The sequence below is a fragment of the Battus philenor genome, unplaced genomic scaffold, assembly GCF_028537555.1.
Source record: "Battus philenor isolate CCGP_79_NKW_IND1 unplaced genomic scaffold, ilBatPhil1.0.hap1 SCAF_14, whole genome shotgun sequence".
Taxonomy (NCBI): domain Eukaryota; kingdom Metazoa; phylum Arthropoda; class Insecta; order Lepidoptera; family Papilionidae; genus Battus; species Battus philenor.
This window is the reverse complement of record NW_027181676.1, coordinates 2,286,820-2,299,424: the sequence shown is the minus strand read 5'-3', so window position 1 is coordinate 2,299,424 and position 12,605 is coordinate 2,286,820. Positions and strand designations below refer to the sequence as shown.

Genomic DNA, 12,605 nt, shown 5'->3' with positions numbered 1-12,605 from the left:
CCGCATGATTTGACGCAAAAAAACCTTCTGGACCGAATCAACGCCTGCGATATGCTGCTGAAACGGAACGAACTCGACCCATTCTTGAAGCGGATGGTGACTGGCGACGAAAAATGGATCACATACGACAATATCAAGCAAAAACGGTCGTGGTCGAAGGCCGGTGAATCGTCCCAAACAGTGGCCAAGCCGGGATATTCGGCTAGGAAGGTTTTGCTGTGTGTTTGGTGGGATTGGAAGGGAATCATCCACTATGAGCTGCTCCCATATGGCCAGACGCTTAATTCTACCATCTACTGCGAACAACTGGACCGCTTGAAGCAGGCGATCGACCAGAAGCGTCCAGAATTGGCCAACAGGAAGGGTGTAGTGTTCCACCAGGACAACGCCAGACAACACACTTCGTTGATGACTCGTCAGAAGCTACGGGAGCTCGGATGGGAGGTTTTATCACATCCAACATATAGCCCGGACATAGCGCCAAGTGATTACCACCTGTTCCTGTCCATGGCGAACGCCCTTGGTGGTGTAAAGCTGAACTCAAAAGAGGTTTGTGAAAAGTGGCTGTCCGAGTTCTTCGCAAATAAGGAGGGGGGCTTCTACGAGGGAGGTATTATGAAGTTGCCGTCTAGATGGAAACAGATTATCGAACAAAACGGCGCATATTTGAACTAAATCCGATCACTGTAACACTTTTTATAAAGCATTGAATAAATAGCAAAAAAGCGGAAGGGAGATATTTGACAACCTATTATTACATATATGACTTTCCTTTAACTAGACTGTTAATATCGATAAGATAAACGATGGTCATTCGTCAGCAAAGCCATCACATCATCACATCATCTTCATCATCACTTCAGCCAATATATATCAACTGCAAGACATAGGCCTCACCAAATATCGCTGCGATGTCCGGTCTGGCCATCCGTATTCCGGGATCTTCTTCATGTCATCGCTCCATCTAACGACGGTCCAATCTAAGGCATCTACCAGCTCGCGGTCGCATAACCTTCCGACCTCAACAGTCGCCAAATGCACCAAAAATATGATCATCACACTGTCACTTCAGACGAGTGACCCTTCCATTCGTCTCTGGGTGACCTAGAACCTTCCTGTAAAGCCTAGCGAAAGCGTACACATACATATTTAATGGAATCAGGCATTATTTTGCGGAAGTCTATCCTAAGTAAGAAAAAGACCAATATTTTACTCAACACGTGTTTCACCTCTCCACGGGGCATCTTCAGGAGTTATGTTACACCGAGAGTCACGAGAGAGTGACTCTGTGTTTGGCACTAATCGATGTAACATAACTCCTAAAGATGCCCAGTGGAGGGGTAAAACACGGGTTGAGTGATTTAACGGTGGCAGTTGTGTAATTCGCATTGTTTGCCGCACGCGCATTTATCAGCGGGCTGGCGGGCGGTGCACTTTGTTGCACGACTACCACTGCATGTGCGGAAGTGGCTAAATATTAGTACTTTTCTTACGTACATATACATCCCACATTAATTACCACCATCTGCACGAAAATCTGTCATCAAACAAACACATTTATCTTACACGGATATTTCGTTTATCCAATATAGCGGCTATACATTTATGTAATAATTGTATTTCGTAATTTAAAATCAAAGTTTATTAATTTATTTCAATTATATAGATTCTAGAATATGCATTTCATTCTAAATCAAGTATTATTGGCGCACCAGTTGGTCAATTGGCAGTCACTGGTTTCAATTAAAACAAATCGAGTCCGATGGACAGAGGTAAAATAAATATTGTATCTATAAACGTAAATAAAACTGGTGGATAAATTTATTACAGAGACGTTAAGTCGTCTTGTATCCGAACTGCCTAAATCAACAGTTTATGGGTCCCTCCGCGGAGATAGTATTGAGCTTATAAACATAATGATTTGGTACAAGTTACAGGAGATAGCGGGCGACAATCACAAACTGCAATGAGTTTAAAATTTAATTTTAATTATTTCTGCTAAACAATCCGGTGCCTACACTAGTTCAACGTGGATATAATAAATTTATTACCACTCTCTGAACATAAAATGAATAATATTTTATGAATATTTACTCATCTGAACAAAACTCATGTAGTTCGTGTAATTAAAATTTTGTAATTTCCTGCTCTTTCATGAACTATATATTTGAACATATTGCAGTATTGCTAGCCTAATTAAATTTGTAGGGAATAGTTTTAATGAACACTGGCAGTTTTTAAGATAGGTTGGAGAAAAATAAGTTATGTGATTTTTATTCCACAGCCCCTGAATATTAGTGTTAACATAAAACTTTGTTAAAAAAATTATTTTATTTCATATTATTTACAGCAATAAATAAATGCGGTTACGTAATAGATAATTAAGTTTAAGGCAAAAATCACAAATGTAAGCCTAACAATTACATCGTAACACTAATTTCTCTAAAGGAATAGGATATTTTAAAAACTAAAAACTTAAAATTCACAAATATCAGCCGAAACATAGAAAATTGCTAAATATACATGAAATTGATACGTATTGAGATACACCACTCCTGAGCTAGATCTAATGGATCAGTTGTATTACATCCTGTACATTTAGATATTATTGTGATCAAAAGGTAAAGTGAATTTTTTTTATTGAAGTGTGTATTCTTTATTTTTTCTCCTAATTTCATCCTGTTCAAAGTAATCCCCGTCCGAAAAAACACACTTTTGCCAATGCTTTTCCCGATCCTCAAAACAGTCGGAAAATTATTTTTCCAGTATAGCCTTCAAGAACTTCTTCGATTCAGTTTTTATCTTCTCAATCGTGCCAAAAGGGCATCCCCGCATTGGCCTTTTGAGTTTACTGAATAACCAGACGTCGCACAAAGGCAAAACAAGATAATACGGTGGATGCGGAACGACATGAGTCGCATTTTGGGTGTCTTTTATTTTAAAAAAATTGTGCGATTGCACCTATTGAGACTTGACGTGTTTCAGACAAATCATGCTTCAAAATAATTTGGGCTGAACCAAATAATATATAAAGGCTTATTTTATTAATATAAAGGCTTGTCAAAAGTTGGACTTTTGACAAGCCTTTATCTTCCTAATGTCCGGGAGTTTGAAATTACAATTTCACCTTTCTTTTTGATCACAGAGTATATTATATAGAGCGTATTGTACTTTATAGATTCAATTATTTTAAAATCAGCACATTGATTTTCTAGATGAATGTGTTAGAGTAGCCACATTAAAATTTTATATAAAACATATACTCGTTAACATTTACATACTCGTATGTATATCCCGCTACCGCTTATGCCTTATTCCACCCGCCTAAATTCAATTACACATAAACCTCTATACATATTATTTAGTACGAGACCCACAATTACACTTATTGGTTCTTAAATCTAGAATTTTGGACATATTTATTACATGTATTTACATGTGTTTTATTATTTCTTATGGATATCGTTTCCATACAAGATAATTAGGAATACAAAATTTTTTTTTAATCAAAATTCTTTCAATTCTAAAGTGACTCCTTTCTTTCGAACTAGATCTTGGCCTTGATTATTCTGTAGATCTCCTCATTTTTAATTCGATCTCGCTGACTCCGAACATCAGCAACACCCAGAGCACCCATAGAACAACAAAGCTGTCTTCGTTGCTCTCTGGGTGAACACGGGCCTTCTTCAATGCTCATCGTAAACAACCACGTCAAGTACGTACAGATCTTCATCTCCATACATTGCAGTAATTTTTAAATAAGTTCAACACTATTGTGTGATCTAGATCTAGTCTCCAACTTAAAAGAGTCGAATAAAAGAAACGTAAGTAATGCTGCCTTATACACTGTAAAGTGATTACAAATAAAGATAGAAGGATATAAATGTAATTTAGAATAACACGTGCTTTGCTTATGATTGAATGAGCTTGAATCTAGCTGAATCAGTTTGATTCTACAAGATAGTTGTTACGAGTATAAGTGAAAGAACATTAAAGGGGTGATTATAGCTGATCTGTAAATAAAAAGCTCTGAAGTTTTTACACCTTTTTCCAATCACCTTTTATAGAATGATTACTCTGAATTATGTTACATTAATTTTTCTCGCGAGCTTCATGTAGCTCTTTGAAGGGTTGTTTATTTCTCTCGATGTACTGTTCGCAAGATACTTGTTGACGTTTTCTTATATTTAAAAAAAAATTCCGTATACGTTTCAATAGCTCTTTTAAATTACTTACAAGAAATATGGAACACTAAATGCGTAGTTGTAAATTCAAAATAGAATTATGTTTTTAATAAGTATAATTTTAAAAAAAATATTTTTGATATGTTTTTTCAATGTCTTAAGTTGTAGTTCACAAAAAAAAACAAATTTAAAAAGATAACTCGGATTGTCAATTAGTTTGTCCAACTCTGATCTTAATTCTGAGGCTTCGATAAAATTAATTGTAAGAATAGCTTGTTCTACGTTTTTAAACAGTCAAATAATCGTAAAAAGAAACGTAATCTTTTATCTATTGGCTCGTAAAAGCGGCTAGAATTTGTGGACGGAGTCTTGTGGCAATTTGATGAGACGTAAACATTTTTCTACTCACCTATACAGTTCTCAACCGTTTTATTTATCCTTCCAACATTCCGTTGAGTATACAAGCTTTTGGCCACTAATATAATATCTTCATTATTTTAACTTGTGCATTTATCAATCCCTTTCTTATATAAACTAAATTTACAGGACGATTACTTATAGGTATAAAAACTTTGATACGGTGAATGTACAGCTTAATGGTCAGTAAAAAACTTTAAAACTTTTACAAGTGTTGCTGATCACCCTATGTAAAATGATCATTCTGACATAATTTACTATAATATAATGCGACAGACCAATAACTTTTGACAGTACAAATCTGACAGGACAGATAATAAACAACAATAAATTTTAATAATTCGAATTTTAAAAACCTTTTCAAACAAATAACATTATGCTATTCTTTATTTCCGAAACTATTCATTTATGGTTTTCTTATACCATTTATTACTTGACAGTAAATGAGCTAAACATTCGCCTAAATCTAATCACCTTTTATATATTAAAATAACCGGTTTTTACAACGTCAATATACAAAAATTAATTTTTTTATTTTTGTCTGTTATTCCAGCTAATCAATAAAAATGCTGGACCGATTTTGACCAGACTTATACTGTCAGATAGCTAATGTAATAAAGAGTGATTTAAGCAACTTTTATTTAAAAAAAATTAAATGAAACAAAAAAACTAAGTAAACCAAGCATTATCTTGTTAAATTCGACGCGAACAAAGTCGCTTACAGCTTGTATATAAAAAAAATATGATGTTTGTTACATTTAAGCTTAATTCTGGCATTTAAGTTACGAAATGCTGGAGGCAATGAGCCAGAAAATAAAAGGCTCGCACAAAGGCCACCGGCTAACATTTACGTAGATTGGATCTTATCGGGGAATTTTCTTTAACACTCGCGGTCAACATGCTTCATGTTTGAACCGTCATTAAGAAGTATTTTTTATATGATCGCCTGTTCTGTGTCGTTGGGAAATGCTATTTGCCCTTAGTCATTTATACCTTCACCTAATTTGAAGTGGTTGAGCGTTGATTTTTTTTTGTGATGATATACGGATCCGGCACGTGGTTACTTACGACAAGCCTCATGAGATTAAACTCCCACTAGCTTCGGCGACTCGGAGGCGGACGATGGTTTCGGGGATAGCGTATACACGCATACCCTGGGATGGGGTATCGAAAAAATAGCACGGCGCGAGGGAACACCGTGTGGCGATCTCTGACCGGGAGATACCGCGGTCCCCCGTATAGCGGAGAGGGCGACCACGGGAGGGGGGGGCGGTTGGTTAGTGGGTAGGAATCCCCTGTCCTTCCCCCAGAGGCAGGGCATCTTGAACACCGGAAGATTTCCCCCACTGAAGCCAAGAAAAAGGCCTCATGAGAAGGCTCAAAGTCAGGTCAGACCAAGATCAGACCCAGAGACCAATGGCGCGGGCTATTCTCTTAGTTTCGCTGCGAGATCGAATCAGAAGCTGAATCGCTGAAGAACCAAGATCACCGACGTAGTAACAGATGGCGGGGCATATCGCTCGTGCAAGCGACAGCAGTTGGTGCCGAAAGGTTCTCGAGTGGCGACCACGACTCTGTAAACGCAGCGTGGGTCCGCCTCTTGTTAGGTGGACCGACGATATAGTTAAGTTCGTTGAATGCGGGCAGCGCAGAACCAGTCATCGTTGCGATCTTTAGGAGAAGCCCTTGCAGTGGGCGTCCATCGGCTGATAAAAAAAAAGAAAAGCATTGAATGTATTTAAACTTAAATTAGCTAAGAGATTTCAAGGCTTTTTGTTCAAATAGACAATGCTAAAATATACTTGGTTCCAGAGCCCTAATGCTACGTTTCCACCCTATTCCCAAAACTCGTGAAGAATTAAATATAGGTTAATGCAAGGTTTGAGGCATCAAGTCGTATTTCGTCTCTCTGTATGTCTGAACGAGTGTTCCAGACAGGCCGTTCCTTTAAACTATGACACGTTTATGACACATTGTTTGAATTATTAAAATATTATCTGCCTGCCTTGGTAAGTAAAGTCATGCCAATGTTTTAGGTATTCACTATTGAAAGCAGATAAATATCGTGAGTTTGCAAATTGAGAACCCTCTATTATTTTTCATGCCAACGAAAACTACCATCTAGTCAACCATAGACCTCTGGGTCTGGACCGCTTCGAGCTAAAGACCAAGACTTCATAGTTAACGCGCGATAGCTATTACAGAAACCTCGGCTCGTGTCGTAGCGTCGATGTCGCTGAAGACTTTACAACTGGCCCATTTAAATGGATTAATCTAATATATAAAATTCTCGTGTCACAGTGTTCGAACTTGAACTCCTCTGAAACGGCTTGACCGATTTTTACAAAATTTTATATGCGTATTTAGTAGGTCTGAAAATCGGCTACTATCTATTTTTCATACCCCTAAGTGATAAGGGTTGTTCACACTTAAAAATTTTTTTTTTTGACGAAATTTTTTGTTTTTATTTTTTTTATGATACAACATACAAAAATACATACAACCCTAAATTTTCATCCCTTTACGATCAACCCTTATTTTTAAATTGAAAATTAAAAATATTTTTTTGCAAAACAACGTTTGCGGAATCAGCTAGCAGTAATATAAAAAATGTAATTTTAAAATTTGCAAAAAGAATTCTTTATTAATCTTTTTTGGTACGTTAAAGGAATCTGTCATTTATTTTAACAAATTGGTAATATTAAATATACGTTTCAGTATCATTATATATTTAACTTGTGAATAATTTCATTACATTTTTTACAATTCACATTGCGGTCTAAGTAAGCAACAAAGTGATGGTAGAATTCGGTTAGCTTTTGGCGATATAACGCCATCTCGTGGCTAGTATTTGTTACTAGTTTAACTAATTTAAATGCGGTGATACAGAATAAGACACATCTATTATTGAAAAATTAGTCCAGCAGTTCTAATATTACTAACACAAGCTTTGTTATATACATACATTTTAAGTTTTATTATTTATTTTGTTCTTTTTTTTAATGACGTTGGACCTATGTCTTATAACGATCCTCTATCAGTCAACCGATTATAAAAAAAGCATATTTGTTGCTGTTGAATCTATAGAAATTATTTGAAACGAAAATATTCATAACACTCCCAGTGTGTACAAACCTTACTACGCTTATCTTATGCGCCCGCGCATCTAGCGACTTCAGCGAGTTGCGCGTCTAAAACCGGCACATGTGTGAACATAGCTTTATACCGAACACTAATTAGGGCTAGACAAAACATAGGACAGTGTAATTAGTGGAAGTGAGACGGCGCGTGGCAAGCTTCCAAGATGAATTTGATGTTTCGCAAGAACTTCAGCGGCGAGAAGAGCAGTGGCGGGGGGGCTGTGGGAGGGGGAAAGGCGAAGGGGGCGTTGGGAGCCGGTAGGAACGCAAAGCGACGGGACCGAGACCGGTTCTCCTGCATGGAGGAGCATCACTACAGGACTCATCTGTTCTTCTCCGCGCCCAGGACAAGCGCGCAATACACAGACTCAGGTAACAGCGACGTATGTGTATATACACACGTTGTATAACTTTAACGTATGTTTGTCGCGTTGTTATGACGTCGAGTTTTTGGCGAACACAAATGTGTACTAATATTTATCAGTGATTAACCCCCAGTCGACGTTGGGAACGCAGAGAATTTGCACAAATACTATATAATTATTATAAAAATTGCTACATCTATTTTTACGTGACAGTTCGTTATGAAAATCATAAAAACTTTCTTTCTGTTACAACGTAAACGAAAAAATATGATCGAATTCTTCTATTTTTTCTTAACATTTATTAATTTTGATAATATTAATAAGAATCAACACCAATTCAATGTTGTGATTTGATAATTCGCTTTATTAATTTATTAAAATTAATTATTATTTACTTTCTATATCTGCTGACTATACTACTAGAAGTTATTGACCTGTAGCATTGACTAGAAAAAAAAATTACATAGTCCTCAATTTATACGGGGTGATTTCGCTGATGTGATGAAAAGATGATGTAGACTTTTAGTTTATGTTATATTTACTTTTAGTTTATTTATACTTTTTATTTATATATGTCTTGAATATTTAGATTTCAGTCGTAAGATGACCACTATTGAATATATTACCAATAATACCAGTTGTAATCAGCCTGCATACAACGTCTGATGATAAACTTCTTGCGCTGCTTATGTGGTACACTTTTGAAATTCTAACCGCATACCTTACATACAACCTTGAAACCAAAGAAACCCAGGACTTCCAGACACTATTTAATAAAATATTGCATTAATGACGTTATTCGAAACGATAAAGTTTAATTAAAATTCAATTTACTATATGATTTCTGGTTACAAAGAAAAAAATGGACGCAATTTTATGATTTCTAAATTGTGAACAATTTCACGAAGTCTATACATTGGCCTGTACTTCACACGTGTACTGTCATATTGATTAAGTTATTTTTCAATATGTAACTATTTACATTTATAACTTATACAATTTACTCATGTGTTTTCTTTCTAGAAACTTGCGTTAATATATAAGGTTGACCGGAGATTAATGTCGCTTTCTTAAGCTAAATTCACATGACTATATTTTTAACAAGTTTTTATTTCTAATCAACAATATATTTGACTTCGTTTTTAACAATCTTTTGCCATGTATCATATGTAATCGGTTTTTCTGTAAAATATGTCGATAGAAACGACATTACTTTCCGGTTCTCGTAATATAATATGACGGATGCCTTTTTTTAATTCGATTTACAAAACTAATGTACATAATTAAAGAATTAACTAGGGATGCCTTAACACACTTTCAATTTTTTTTTAATTTTATCTCTTAAAAAAACTTTATTATTAAGACTATTTTTAATCTACATGATAAAAGGTTGTAGATAATTGACACCTTATGAGCTATACATTCACCTCTACAAAGCTTTTATATCAATAACCAATCACTCTGTATATTGCATTTTAATTATGAACGTTACATATTATCACAGTATGTACAGTACCCGGCGTTAAATATTGCACATCGACCTTTGGAAAGAAACAATCGGCTAAGTTCCGCTTTGTAGAGCACTATCTCTGTTCCACACTACCTATGTGATGTTTTGTCGGTCGTCGTATTTCGTGCGACAGAGATAACGCTCTACGAAGCCTAAATTAGCCGATTGTCTCTTTCTAAAAGTCGATGTGCAATATTTATCGCCGGACACTGAATTTATTTTTACACGATATGTACTATCCTAATCAACAATCTGAAATATATTTGTCATCACCCTAATGCAAGGCATATCCCTCCTCCAAAAATATATATCTGTACGTACATCTATTTACGACACCTATTCATTGATGACCGCAGGCTCTCTTTTTCCTTATTAACCAAGTCCATTTTACAGTTAATCAATATTAATAAGTCAATCCAAACTGGAGCTTTCATATTCTTTAAACCTGTAAACAGTCAGTAGCTTTACCTATCTAGGCTTTTAATTCAAAATACGTATACTACCTTATACTTGCGACCCAAATATTCGTAGACGTATTGATACGAACATATCCATCACGTTGATCTTCTTCATATTTTTACACGGTGATGAAGAACCCATCAACACATCGACGTAATTGTGATGTAGTGCTGGAGGCAACTGCTACGAATTCTGTAGACTCTTCGTAAAATGAAAGCATTGATACCAATATTGATAATAAAACTTGTAGTGTCCACTCGCCTTTCCACTATACACAATGCGGATGATGAAATATTTTGGTCACATAGCCAAGAAAATTTTTGATCACCGGAAAGGTACATGAAAGATGACCACGATGTCACAGCCTCTTGCGCTGGTCCGATCAGGTCCGAACCACGCTCGATACCACAGTAGCTGATGCAGTACACACCGCCGAAGACCGGCATAGATGGCATAACATATGTCGCGATAAACTTTTCAAAAAGGGTCACAATCCTGAGTCTCTACTCGATCCTTCTGGATACGAAGCAAGAATGAAGAAAATCAAAAAGTTACCTGGAAGAACTCGCATTATGTGATAAGACCACCCTTTGTACTTCAATGTTTTGCCTACACGTGATTTCATTATAAGTCCTATTATGAATTAATAAATACTACGTTCATGAAAGTGCTAACAGTGACATTGGAACATTCCAGAAAGATGCGGGCCAGTCCTCGGAGGTGGCACGGGGCCGGAGCCGGAGCCCCCGCAGCCGCTGGTGACGCGCGAGCCCACCGTCTCGCTGATGCGATGGGAGCGCCCCACCACGGAGCGCCGGCGCACGGAGCCCGTGTCGCTGGCCACCCTCGAGAAGGACTGCTTCGTCATACCGGCGCACGCTCTTGACAGATTCCTGCCGGACGGAGTGCCCGTATGTATCAACACAACCAGCATTACAAGGACATATTGGTTCAAACTAACACTAGGTATAATGTATATAGTATTTATTATCATATCAAACACCAAACGCACTTCATAATAATAAATCATTTATAAATATATAAAGATAAAGCATATAATATATTAAGGAGATACAATAAATTGTATGCGTATATCCAAGAAATACGATCACTTTTCTCTTCAATCTTTTTTCAATCAAGTTTCTTTTTATTTGATGTGGTTTGATCTTTCTTCAACGTCGTGTGAAGAAAATTTTTAATGTCATAACACCTATAAAGGAACACATAACAGAAACAATATTCATACGGTAACTTTTTTACTAATTTTAATTTGTGTACTGCTAGTGTACCTAAATAAATAAATAAGTATACACGGCATTTACCACGGATAATAATTAGTCAAGTGACATCGTCATTATTTCAATGATAGGGCATCCACCCGCCCACTCCCCACCCTATACATTTCAAAATCGGAACGACAGGAAACGTTCTGAATCTAGCGTCTTCCAACGACCGTAACGAGGTCTTTCCGCTTTTACTCCAACGCTGTGTCTGCCGATCTGCGGTTTCCACTCCAGAACTTTAAGACTATAGCGGACATATGCTATGCGCATTAAGTGGCCTACACACTGCCACCTCAACCTGCCAATCCGCTAGGCTATGTCGAATACATTCGTTCCTCTACGAATCTCCTCATTCCTGATCGTAGAAAACTAAAACATATCATATATGATTATTTAAATTAAAATCACAATCAATTTCAAAACTTGTAAAGAAAACCTGCAATAGTGTAAAGGAATAGTTCTCACATCTAGATTAAGGATATTAGTAGAAGTGATCATAAAAATAATTTAATTCGAGTTTATTTGTTTATTTTGAAGATGTAGTAACAATTAGCGGACGGTGGTGAGATACCGCCCAAGTACATTCCTGTTTGAAGACAAGAAAAATGATAGCCAAGAGTGATAGAGAAAGTGTATTCACATATGTACAAAGAGTATTTACAATTTACACGAATCACACGCAACGGCAGCGACCACTAATGGAAGTAGAATTCAAATTGGCGTTCGAATTTAAATTCGAACACGTAAGAATAATTTAAAATAAAAGTATTGTGGTCGTAGTGGCCAGCAGTACTGAACGAGCATGAACGCTGTAAATGCAAATTTTTAGCAAATTCTACCAAATTGGGCACTTTGACGTTCTCATGACGTACATAAATCATTACTGTATTACTCGAAAGTAAGAAAAGGACCAATACGAGTATTTAGCCACTTCCGTACATGCAGTGGTAGTCGTGCAACAAATTGCACCGCCCGCCAGCCCGCTGATAAATGCGCTTGCGGCAAACAATGCGAATCACACAACCGCCACCGCCAAATTACTCAACACGTGTTTCACCCCTCCACGGGGCATCTTCAGGAGTTATGTTACACCGATTAGTGACTCTGTGTTTGGCACTAATGGATGTAACATAACTCCGTTGCACGACTACCACTGCATGTGCGGAAGTGGCTAAATATTGGTCCTTTTCTTACTTCGGATGGACTTCCGCAAAGTAACGCTTGATTCCATTAAAAAGTATAACTCA

At 36.7% G+C, this 12,605-nt stretch overlaps 1 protein-coding gene across 3 annotated transcripts in view; it reads left to right on the top strand.

The window, feature by feature from the left end:
* LOC137933842 (uncharacterized) overlaps positions 1-12,605 on the top strand; it is an 86,915-nt gene that overhangs the window by 67,691 nt on the left and 6,619 nt on the right. The window contains exons 2-3 of one of the 3 annotated variants that reach the window (XM_068777910.1): positions 7,820-8,113; positions 10,772-10,986. In XM_068777910.1, coding sequence (XP_068634011.1) covers positions 7,906-8,113; positions 10,772-10,986 — 423 coding nt within the window. In that variant the 5' untranslated portion in view covers positions 7,820-7,905. Of the gene's footprint in view, positions 1-7,725; positions 8,114-10,771; positions 10,987-12,605 lie in introns of all 3 variants that reach the window. The other 2 variants (XM_068777909.1, XM_068777908.1) reach the window with 2 other exon arrangements.